This window comes from Oryx dammah, unplaced genomic scaffold (genome assembly GCF_014754425.2).
Source record: "Oryx dammah isolate SB20612 unplaced genomic scaffold, SCBI_Odam_1.1 HiC_scaffold_19, whole genome shotgun sequence".
NCBI lineage: Eukaryota > Metazoa > Chordata > Mammalia > Artiodactyla > Bovidae > Oryx > Oryx dammah.
The window spans coordinates 83,029,604-83,042,579 of record NW_024070203.1 but is presented as its reverse complement, the minus strand read 5'-3'; the positions used below and the strand labels follow the sequence as shown (position 1 = coordinate 83,042,579).

Genomic DNA, 12,976 nt, shown 5'->3' with positions numbered 1-12,976 from the left:
TAACTAAACCTCAACTACTAAATTACTGAGCCTGCACATTACAACTAGAGTCTGTGCACCACAATGAAAGATCTCACATGCGACAACTAAGACCCAATGCAGTCAAATAAATAAATATTTTTAAAAAGACTAATATAAACCTGTGGGTTCCAAAATTAGGAAGCTTCAGTTCAGTCACTCAGTCATGTCTGACTCTGCAACCCCATGGACTGCAGCACTTCAGGCGTCGCTGTCCATCACCAACTCCTGGAGCTTGCTCAAACTCATGTCCATGGAGTCAGTGATGCCATCCAACTATCTCATCCTCTGTCGTTTCCTTCTCCTGTTTTCAATCTTTCCCAGTATCAAGATCTTTTCCAGTGAGTCAGTCCTTCCCATCCGGTGGCCAAAGTATTGGAGTTTCAGCTTCAGCATCAGTCCTTCCAATGAATATTCAGGACGGATTTCCTTCAGGATTGCTTAAGACACACCATTAAAAAGTGGAGCACATCAACAAGTCATGGACCCCAGAGAAGGGAAATAATACTAAGTGCCAACATTTGAGGTCTGGTATTTGGCACTTCACAGTACCAGCTATAGGAGAAAGGTTTGAAAATGAGTAATACTGAAGAAGTTAGCAGCGTCAAAAGAGCATAGCTTCCTATAAAGAAGCATAAAAGTAGAGAAAAGATTACGCTCCTGAGAAAGTAGCAGAAATGAGAAAGAAGGTAAAAGAAAACCTGAGGATCTTTCAGAAATGAAAAAGAAATAAGGTATGCCAATCCTGCCTGTCTCCCCTACCACTGAGAGCATTCATTAAAGAAACTGTCTTCAGCAGGTTGTTGTAAAGAGATAATCCTGGACTACAGACTCAGTTCCTAAAATGACTAGAAATATAGAAAAAAATCAAGCCAACTACATACAAAGCTAATGGAAGAATAAAACAGAAAATTCAAATCAAAACGCTTCAGCTGAAGAATTGTTCCATACCAAAAAACAACAACAACAAAACACACAAATTTTTAACTGAACTAAAAATCCTCAAATAAACATTTGGAAATTAGATGTAGATATGTAGATAGAGAGGCAGATGTAAATGCAGTTACAGATATAAACTAGAAATAGAAAATTTAAAGCTTAAGATCACAGTGACAAAATATGGAATAATGCATAGGAGCTGATTGATCTCAGCAAAGAAACTGGAAAAAAAAGCCCAACTCACAAACAGAGAATACACTGAAAGGTACCCAATGTATATAATAGATTGTAGCAAAATTTACTGAGACTTAAGAAAAACAGGAAAACCAAGAAGATAAAAGTGAAATAAAGTAGTAAGTAAAAGGGTCAAGGAAAATCTGTTGAAATGGAAGACGTGAAAAGAGAATTCAAAATATATATAGTTGAAGTCTCTGAAGAAGGAAAACAAAACATTCTATAACTGACATGAAAGTATAATTGAAGAAAACTTTTCAGAACAAAGAAAATATATTATTTTTACATATTTAAAGGGCCCACTGTGTGCCTAGGAAACTAAAAAAAAAGAGGGGGACATATCCTAGAAAAACAATTAGAATTCAGGGTGCTGCTAAGTCACTTCAGTCGTGTCCGACTCTGTGTGACCCCATAGATGGCAGCACACCAGGCTCCCCCGTCCCTGGGATTCTCCAGGCAAGAACACTGGAGGGGGTTGCCATTTCCTTCTCCAGTGCATGAAAGTGAAAACTGAAAGGGAAGTCGCTCAATCGTGTCCCACCCTCAGCGACCCCATGGACTGCAGCCTTCCAGGCTCCTCCGCCCATGGGATTTTCCAGGCAAGAGTACTGGAGTGGGGTGCCATTGCCTTCTCCGTATACAGGCAATAAGATAAGTTACTTGCCTATAGAGGGGGAATTGGGAAAGACTGGCATTAAGCTTTTCAAGGGCAGCAACAACAAAAACAAAGCAATGTTGGGGCAACATTTTGAAGAAATTGAAGGAAAAAAATTGCAAGTATTTTATAATAACCATATTGCCTCAAGTGTAAAGACAATAGGAAAAAAAAATACGTAAAATGTTCATGGATCCAGGGAATACTTTATATAGATGAGCCCTTCCTTAGCTGGCTGAGCTTCATTCAACTAGGAAATAGCCTGGAAAATTTTGGCAAAAGAACTGATGATAAGCATTTCATATATTTTTAATTCTAGAGTTAAATTAAAGAGTAAAATACCAAAAAGGGTAGAAGAATACTCTCTAGAAAAGTAGAGAGAAAACAACTAGAGATGGAGGAAGGGAAAGACAAAGGAGAAAGCAGTCTAAGATTATTGACTGCTTTATAGGTAACAGACGAAGGTCAAGGGTATCATGTAAGCTTGACAGTCCACTGAGTAACAGGTTATTTGTGAAAATGTATATTAAGTGTATTAAAAACATATGAATATAAGTGAAATCTCTAAATAAAAATATCAATGTTCAAAAATACCAAAATTTTTAGAAGCAAAGACACATCAAATACAGAAACATATATATGTCAATACATTTGATGACTGTAAAATAAAATTATAAAATTATTTGCAGAACTGATAATAATATTGAAAAATGTGGATGGGTTTCACTTAGCTATTTCCAAAAAAATTTCAAATCAGCTCATAAAACAAATCTGAACTCTGTGATTGTTATTTCTACGTAAAGGGCACACCTAACATACAGTGATTCAGAAGGTTGAAATTATAGCTATAGAAAGAATATATCAAAAAAACTAAGTCTGCAAGAATTGTGACTTTTTATTTAAAAAATGCACAGAACTCAGATATAAAAGCATCAAAGACATTCTACAATGCTAAAAGCCAAAACTCATAATCAAGATTTAATAACTTTGAATATCAATACACCAAATAACAAGACACCAGATAACAGAGCAACCATGCTCAAAAAGCAAAAACAACAGAAAATACAAAGTTGCCCTAGTCTAATTGATGGATCAATGAGTGGTTACACCTTCTTGATGACCTCCTCCAATAAAACAATGGCAGGAGGAGGTCCTACCGGCATAGACTTACATATAGTGTAGAGAATATGGCTAAGCATCCTCCAATGCACAGGACAGGGCCCCACAACAGAATTATCTGGCCCAAAATGTCAACAGTGCCAACACTGAGAAACCCTGTTTTAGAGAATGGGGTGTAGTATTTATTTATTCAAAAATATTTACTGTGGCAAAAACCATGGGTCTAGAGGCATTCTTGGCATTTGAGTTACAGCAATAGAACTCAGAATCCTCACTGAACAACCTCAGAGTCCAGTTGGAGAATTATATAAATGAATAATTGTCATGGAATAAATTCTCTGAAAGACAAAGAATCATCACCTCACCTAGCCTTGAGTTAGAAGGGATGGGGACTGGAAGGAGAAAGGCCAGGAAAATTGGGGAACTGAGAGGTCTTCAAGGATAGATAGGTAGGCATTTTCCAAGATTAAATATAAGGAAATAGTTTTAGGCAGAGGAAAGAAAGAAGGTGACAGTGAGTACAAAGGGACATTAACAAATGAACTTCTCACTCCATCTACCTCATGCCCTCTGTGTTCCAGCCACTCTTGGCTGCAACAGGCCAAGCGCTAGTATGTCTTTATCCTCTTTCATTGGTTTTCTCTCGCTTTAGAATACACTTCACACTTTCTGTTTGATGAAACCATCGCCATCTCCATCTCTCAAGATCACGTCACGAAAGCAAGAGTATTGCTTTTGTTTGTTCCTTTTTGCTCTTTAATGTTTATGGATATGTTGAAAGCACAAAAACAATTCTGGCATGTAGCAAACGTTGATTTTTTTCAAATGAACAAGTGAATAAACCCCAAATCGTTACCAAGTCTAAGTTCATACCACTTGCCACGTGACAGGCCAATAATGGATATTCAAGTTGTTGGGGCAAGGAATAACAACTTTATCTGGAAAGCCAGCGAATCAAGATGGTGGGCTCATGCCTCAAAGAACCACATTGCCTAAGTTAGAATTTAGGCTTCTTTTATACTAAAAGGGGAAGGAGTAAAATGCAGTATTTCCTGATTTTTTCATCAGCCTCCAGAAGAGATGTGTTAATTTCTTCTTCTGTCTAGTCATTCACAGGTTGGCTCTGGTCAGGATGTTTCTTGTTGAGCTAAAATCTTTCCACTCAGTCCTGTCTGACTCTTTGTGACCCCATGGACTGTAGCCCACCAGGCTCTTCTGTCCATGGAGTTCTCCAGGCAAGAATACTGGAATGGATTGCCATTTCCTTCTCCAGGGGATATTCCCAACCCAGGGATTGAACCTGCCTCTCTTGTATCTCCCGCATTGCAGGCAGACTCTTTTCCATCTCAGCCACCAAGGAAGCCATGAGCTAAACAAAGGTTAATTTAGCTTAACACTCATTACCTGGGAGGCAGGATTCCCAGAGATGAGTCATTATGTATAACTTAACCTTATAGGCAATATCTCTAGTTATTAACTGGTAATAGGATACAAAAGGTTCTTCCCTATTACAATACCAGTTCTTTTCTGAAATACTCTTTAATTCTTGCTAAATATTTACAACACAAACACATTTACAACACAGAGACATGTTCCATGCTCAGTTGCTTTGGTCGTGTCAGACTCTTTGCAACCCCAGTCCCCCAGCCTCTTGAACCACAGTCCCCCAGGCTCTGCCAGGGGATTTTCCAACCCAGGGATCCAACCCGCATCTCCTGTGTCTCCCACATTGCAGGCAGATTCTTTACTACTGATCCACCAGGGAAGCCCAAGACATATATACATTAAAAAAAAAGAGAACTGTATCACAATCACTTGTAATCCTTTATAACTTTTTTGACCTCCCTCCATGTCAATTAAATATAAATACATGCTATTTTAGTGAATCCATCACATTTTATTTTATAGAAGTAAAAAGACATTTAAAAAGACTCCTGTATTGGACATTTACATAGCTTTAATTGTTTGTTTGTTTTTTAACATTATGAAGAATGCTTAAAGTATACATCAAATTTAAGAAGTTTTAAAGTACACTGCAAAAGTCCCTTCCAGAAACTGTGTGAGATTACTATTCCCCGAAGCAGTGTATGAAAGAGACTGTTTCTTCACATCTTTAATTAACACTGGGTACCGGCTTGTGTGTTAGATTTTAATTTAATGTGTTATAAACCAGCAGTATTTCCTTTATGGCTTCTGACTCATGAGTCAATGCCCAGAAATAATTTCCCTACTAAGAGCTTCTAAAAATATCTATAATTTCTTCTAATACTTTTTATCATTTCATTTTCATACAGAAATCAAATTAAATCAGAAATTAATTTTAAGTCATGGTTTAAGCATCTTTTAATTTCCAGATGGATATTCAGTTAGTGTATTTAATAAATAACTTATCTATCCTCCTGACTTATAGAAAACATTAAATGAATATTCATATTTTGATCTATTTCTGGACATTGCACTTTTTCTATTGGTTTGTCTACTTTTCCTTGACAATGATATTATTTTATGTATTATAACTTTATAATACACTTTCATATCTGATGGGTTAAGGTTCTCTTTTTTATTTCCAGAGCAGAAGACTATTTTTATTAATTCTTTTTTTAAACTTTCATTATGTCACCCTGTTACATTGTTTTATCCAATGAATTCTCTTCATACTTTTGCTGATTTCCTTCTAGATAATTCTATAGTTTTGATTGCAATTGTAAAAGATATTTTCATGCTATTATATTTAGCTAATTATTGTATAGATAGATAAAGCTATTGATTTCACAAATATTTTTCTAAAAGAACATGCTACATAAATCTTAATATTTTCTTAGTTTTCTAGTCAATCATATAATATGCAAATATAATACTTTTTCCCACATTTACTACTTTTTCCTGCTGTTTTAAAAATCTGACTAACTGGCTGTCACTTTCAGAATAACTTAAAATAGTGTAAAAATATAAAGCTTTCATGATTTTAATAATACGAAGCATGATAACATAATTATCATTTCAGTACTGAAAAGAACAAAGACTGCAATGGATTGAATCATATCACATATGTAAAATCTATGCCTTTATAATGATAATAAAAAACAACAGGAACAACAATGGTACGTCTTCATTGGCCACAGTTAAGAGTACTAAGTCATCACTCTTACATTTGGATTTCTTTAAGCTGTTTAAGCTAACCAAATAATTGGTAGAAATTGTAATTTCACTTAACATATGCTAAAGGAATGATGGAAAATCACCAGTTTGAAATGCCTAATGAGATTAATAACCTAGGAAACAATTATGAATGGATTAAAAAGCTTTAGGTAAAACCTTGATGTGAAACCTTATTTTGGAGGGAATCAGGTTACTAGCACATGAATCCAGTGACAAATTTTGGCACTGCCGTGAGACAAGCAGATATCATGTGTCTCATTAGGAATTATGAAGTACCCTTGCTTTAAAAACAAATGATAACAACAAAATTGTCTGGATCTAATCTAACTTAAAACTTAACTTCTATTTTACAGAAAATAGGAAAAATAAAGGGAAAAAATGAATAATAAAATGAAAAAGGCCAAATCTAGAAAGTTGAACATTCAAAAAGACAAATAACTTGTTTTTTTCAACAACCAATGGCATGAAAGAAAGAGAGGTTTGTTGCTGAATACAGTTGACTCCTGAACAACGTGGGTTTGAACTGCAGGCACCCACTTACATGCGGATATTTTTCAATAGTAAATACTACTACATGATCTATGGTTGGCTGAATCCTCAGATGTGGATGGAGGAACCAGGAATATGGAGGGCTGAGTATAAGTTAGGCAGATTAGTCCCCATATTGTTCAAGGGTCAGCTTTAAAAGAATTTAAGAGACATACAAACAAAGGTAGTACAGATCTTGATTCAAAACCTATCTTAAATAGATATCTTAGAGACAATTAAGGACATTTGACTCTTGCCTTGTTATTAAGTCATATGAGGAACTAATTATTTAATTTGATTAGCTTCTTAGTAACTAAAGGAAAAAAAAAAAACCTAACAGAAAACAAAAACAAAATAGCAAAGTACTTTCAGGAATGCACACTGAGATATTTGCAGGTAAAAATGTCAGCATATTTGAAATTTGCTTTAAAATACCTCAGGTTACAGAAGAAAATGGGTGGAGTACATAAAAAGAGTGGCAAAACACTGGTAGTTGTTGAAACTAGGTGATGGGTGGCTTGAGGTTCACTGTACTCGTCTCTAGCTTTGTGTAATACTTGTATTTAGTGACAGATAAAGAAAGCAGGTAAGAAGAAAGACAATTGAAAAAAAAAGTGAAGGATCAGTGATATTTCTAAGTAAAATGGTAGATATGTAGAGGCAGTTAATATAGTATGCACCAAGTTAAGTATGACAAAGTACATGTGAGGTTCATACAAACAGAGAAGGAATGTTCAAGACTGCTGAGAATTTAGAACTGAGGCAGATAGGGGAGACGGTAAAGAGTAAGTGAACAAGAGAACTCAAGATGCCGAGAAGGGCACTGTCTTGATCACAGATGTGTAGGAGCTAGTGCAATAAGTAAGTTTTTAATGTCTGGGTTATTTCTTTGGTCCACCAACTTCTCTCACCTGTTGTTTTATGTACAGCATACTAATATGGGCTAACACTATGACCTCCATCATAGGTCATTATACCAAGAGTTATATTTGGTCATGTTTTATTTATAAAACTTTCCTTTAAAAAACTGCTACAATTTAAGAGAGTTTTAAAAATGCCTTTACCTTCACTTTGTAAATATGAAAATAGGGGGGAAAAAAAGACCTCTGAATTTTGTGTTATCCTGGGATGTACAGAGAAGACAAGCCAATGAAGACCTGCCTTGTCACATTCACTAGAGCGACTGCAGAAGCAATTTGTTACAAGCAGATGGATAGCTGAACACTGAAAAGGATGATAAACTAGAACAAAATTAGATATTGAAATCAATTTCTTTTAGGCTTACCATGAAACTTCACATTTACACAAACAATTGTATTTGAAGAAGTCAGAAAAAAAATGCCATACTAAGATGGGTGCCCATGAAAACAGAACTTTACACATGCTATAGCCTTTATAGCCACCATTTACTTGGTGGGTCCAAATATTTATAGTTCATTGTTATGACTGCCAAAACTGGCAACCACAAGGATTGTTGTCTCAATTAGGACAGTAAACAGATTGTCTCTTTTTTTAATGAAAAAATCTAAAATGTAATACTTCACAGTTTAACATGTTTATTCATCTAAACGAGCTAAAAAATAATGGTGCGACATCTGTTCGAGAGGCATTGGTACCTCAAATTTTGGCTGCCTCCCCACCAATTTGGTTGTTGTTTTAAAAAATGAAGAATAGGAGGGGGTACTGTCATCAAAAAATCTTTTGGCAAGTGAAGTATCTTATTTTTCTTGAAATACGGATCTCATGTCTGTTGCTAGGGATAAAAAAAATTTTGTTTAACAAGGAGGCACAGTGCTGAATATGACAGCAGTTCAATTGTTTTAAATACATTTACTGACCCACTAGAGATATTTCCACACTGGTATAGTTCTTTAAGCAACTCTCCCAGTTCCCTCTATATTTACCTGTATAGCTAAAACCTATACAAAATAGCAAAGTGTCTCTGTAGGCACTGGATTCATCTGCTACGATATTTTCTGTAGGTTGTACTGATTTTAGATATGGTGTCAGTGGAACAAAATCTAGCAAACATCCTAACCAGACTGCACTGAAGCAATTCTAATAAAAGAAGGCAGTGCTGCTAAGGGAGAAGTGGTGTGAATCTCCCCAGAGAAGCGTCAGGTAAGTGTAAAGAAGCCTAATTGTTGGTAACGAGAAAATAAAAGCTTATCTTAGATTAGCCTCTGGCTCAACAACCTTATTTATGGATGAAATACATTAACATTTAAAATGTTTAATTTCCAGAAGTTTATTTCTGAAGCTTATCTAAAGTATAACTTGTTCTACTCAATTATCATGACTATATAATTTCAGAATCTGGAAAAATAAAGCATCTTCATTTCACATAAATATAAGCATTATAATGAAAATTTAGTTTTATTTTCAGTAAGAGTGAAGATTTAGACTAAGTTAAATTTAAAACAATGAGTATGATTTTGAATGATAATTAAGATCAGAATAATGTATTTGACTTCCTGGAAAAGAGCAATATTTCTGTTTTATAATAGATCTAATGCTAGTTGTCTTGATCGTCAAGAAAACCAGGATTAAATGTATATGTGCCCCAATACAAGCAAAGATCATAAATGCTAAGTGCTGAGTTGAAAAATATTGTGATTTTAAGTTTTATTTATTAAATGCAAATAATTTTTGACCATATATCACATGCAAAAACTGTGCCAGGCTCTGAGAAGACTAAAAGAGATTAATTTTAACATGCATTTATTAAATATATGCAGATCACTATACTACCGAAATTACAGAAAAATAATATATTCTCAGGACTTTGTAATCATCAGTTGAAATGGAAATATTTTGATTTTATGAAAAATTAAAAAAGATTAGAAAATCTTCAAGTATTTTGTCACCTTAAAACAACAAACCTCATCAGTTCAGTTCAGTTCAGTTCAGTTGCTCAGTCGTGTCCGACTCTGTACTAAAATAGGCTTTTAGTACATTTGTTTCAAAAGAAATTCTAGATGAGGTAATATTTTTACATCTCCTCTCAGATGAATTTACATTTTCTTTATTTTGCATGCAAGGTAAGATGCAGTAACCATTTTCACTTCATTCACAACATTTCCTAGGTTGTACATTAAGTCCAGCTGCATTAGTTGAAATTATTTTTTCCCGCAGAAACAGCATGTTAAGAGATTCTAACATTCTGAAAAGTAATTAAATTTTTCTGTTTTTGTCTCCTGAATTACTCTGAGCGATGAGTTATTGCAGGGGAAAAACCCACTCCTAAAATTTGTCTGGTGCCAGTCTCAGACTTACACCAAAACCCCTCACTATTCAAAAGTGTAGTGCCCTGAAACCGCAGGCTGGATAACACCTCTCTGACCTCAAAGATTCAAACTAGACTTCAACTTGGGATTTCTTTATAAAAAAAACTGCTGCTTTATAACTAAAGTGAGTTTGAAAAATGTAGACTTCATAAAAATAGTGTATTGTAAACATACACTGTCTCACTTTACCTGCTATTTATTAAAATCAGAATTTAGCTCTTAGAACTTACCATAAGTCAGTCAGTCATACAAACAGACCAGCCATAGATTCAGAGTATTGGTAAAACTATGTAATGAAACTTGCCTATAATCATACTGTGTTTAGCCTAATATTCATTATTATCAAAAACAACATTTTCTCCAAAGAATACCTCAAAGGCAGAACAGGATAATAAATTATTTTTTCAGAGTAATGAATTTTCAAACATTTCTAAGAGTATAATCATGTATTTTAAATACTATAGATTCTGTTATATCTCACTTGGATAGGTATCTTAATAAACAAGTATTACATATCCTCACATTTAAATTACCACTGAAATTAGAAATAATCTTTATTTAATATGACTGCATTTAGCACCAGATGGGAGGGAAAATAACTAAATGAAAATTGTTCACGTAAATGTGATAGGAGTAAGGGAAAACAGTATTTCTTGACATGTGGCATGTCACTCAGGAAAGTAAAAGACCCATCATATCCAAAATGCCAGCTTGGATATTCCCTTGCCACCCACTTCACAAACAGACATACCACATGGCATTAAATGCTGCAACCTTTCCTAAAAATGCCACTTGGATTGGTCCACTATGGTGAGTGTATGGGAACTCTTGGTCTGTCTTTTAAGTTTGTGATTTCAAGGGGAAGAATCCAGTAAATAGCATTGGCTAAATTCTGCCCTCAGCTGTTTGACAAAAAGTATCTATGAGGATACTGGATCTTTTGGCTGTTTGCATGCTAATGAAGTAAATTAAACTACTTGAAAAAATTCTATAGAACAAAATGCTATACAGCCATATTCAACTATCTGTAAAAGTCTCAAAGATATTTATCAAAACTTTGTTCTCTTGGTGAGTATGTGAGTATGGAAACAATCTTAACATTTTATTCAGTCTTTATAAATACACTATAAAACGCCCTAAGAACATGTTGCAAACTATTCATTTTCTACACATATTTATATAAGGTAGTAACTAACGACTCTGCTGTGGACACATATTTTTCCATTTTCTAAGCTTAATATATTTGTGTGCTGTAAAAATATTTTAAAAATCCACTACCAGTAAAAAATATTGAATACATTAGTCATTATAACCCAACAAATGTAAAATACCTTGAAAAATCATATAAACAAAAAACTCCATATGCAGGTAATATAAGACACATATTTTCTTCTATGACTTGCTTTTCACAAGAGAGTCTTAATTGATTTAATTCCCAAGAGGCAAAGTACAATTTTGTAAAACAAGTCTGTATTGTTCAGATATGAGACAACCCAAGAAACTGCCTCTGAGTAGGTAGGACTTGTGCTATTACTGTTGTATGGAAAAGACTGCACAGTTAGATGACAGATTGCTCTCCCTAACAAGAGGGGCAAACTGATACAGCAAGCAGCCAGAACAACATAATTAAAAAAGGATTCCAATTTTATATTAGTAGGGTAATAAGTTAATTAAAATCAAGATCAACTGAACTTTCTATTTACACCAGTTCAGACAGCCCAAGAGGAAAAGAACTCTATTTTAGAGACATATGTGACTCTTTGAGCTTCTGTCATCCAGGTGCCATTTCTGATGGAACACATGTGCACTGAACAGTTGGCAAAGAAGGAAAAAGATTACTGTAGATGTATGTGCAGATAGTCTAATGATATAAAATATGTCTGGAAAGAAAGCAGGGCTTCTTTGTAAAATGAAAAATTTCCCATGACTTTTCATTCCTTCTTAGCTGCTCAATGTGACTAGAGAATGCTTCTGGAAATGAGGATATATACTTCCACTCATGATGTATACGAACAAAACAGATTTGGTAATCTGCAAGTGATGGAGTTATACACATAAATTGCCTAAGACATCCGAAGAATTTAGGATCTGTTTCCCATTTTATCAAAATGCACCATGAATAGGCTGCCTGTCAAAGTAGAAAGATTTATAAGAGTATCTGGTAGCACACATATTAGACTACATTGCTAGGTAAGGTTCTTTTCTTGATATCCTACGCAACTACTTAAAAAGATATTTCTGCAAACTGAAAACACCAGAAGAAAAAAATTCAAGATCTTGCTGTCTCAGTACTTCAGAAAGTATTGGTCCCTAGAGGTGCTTTTATAAAATTATTTCCTTTTCATGCATTGATTGCTGCTCAACTAATCTTCATCTGGTTCCAGATCAGGGTCAACATCTGTGGATAGTCTGAGATAAAAGAAAGCATAGAAAGCCAGCAGGAGGGCCAGTATAGCTGCAAGCACAAGGCCAACTTCCTGAGGAAGGAAAAAAAAAAAAAGTAGATTTGAAATTCATGAAATGCGATTGGTTAATATTAACAGTTTCATGACATTAAAAAAAAAGTCTAGAATGATCACATTCTTTCTGTTTAACACTTTCTGTCATTAAGCAAAGAAACTTATTTTTTGGTTGAGGACACCTATTATAATGGCAAGTACAACAGTGCGTGGGCTTCCCTGGTGGCCTGGAAAATCCCACGGACAGAGGAGCCTGGTGGGCTACAGGCTACAGGCCATGGGGTCGCAAAACAGTCAGATATGACTTAGTGACTAAACAACAACATCAGTGGGTATAATAACAGAAGTATATTTATACCTGTCATTACTTTTATTTAGCTTGTATCTTTCTAATAGCAGTATTAACATTTATAATTTTAATATATTTTCATAGCTTAGATATCAAACTGTTGGATGCAAGTAGTGTAGTTTCTGCCTACACAGTTTATCTTTCTCTGTATTTCTTGCTTCAACACATTAATTATTAGTTATAGCAATTGGACACAGATTCTAAAATGATCACTCCTTTTCTAAAGGGA

The 12,976-nt window shown here is 34.7% G+C and overlaps 1 protein-coding gene across 3 annotated transcripts in view; it reads right to left on the bottom strand.

The window, feature by feature from the left end:
- Window positions 1-4,845: 4,845 nt before the first annotated feature.
- The window catches only part of TRIQK (triple QxxK/R motif containing), a 108,068-nt gene continuing 99,937 nt past the window's right edge, over window positions 4,846-12,976 (bottom strand). For all 3 annotated transcript variants that reach the window (XM_040261093.1, XM_040261094.1, XM_040261095.1), the window contains one exon: window positions 4,846-12,416. In XM_040261093.1, coding sequence (XP_040117027.1) covers window positions 12,303-12,416 — 114 coding nt within the window. In that variant the 3' untranslated portion in view covers window positions 4,846-12,302. The remainder of the gene's footprint in view (window positions 12,417-12,976) is intronic.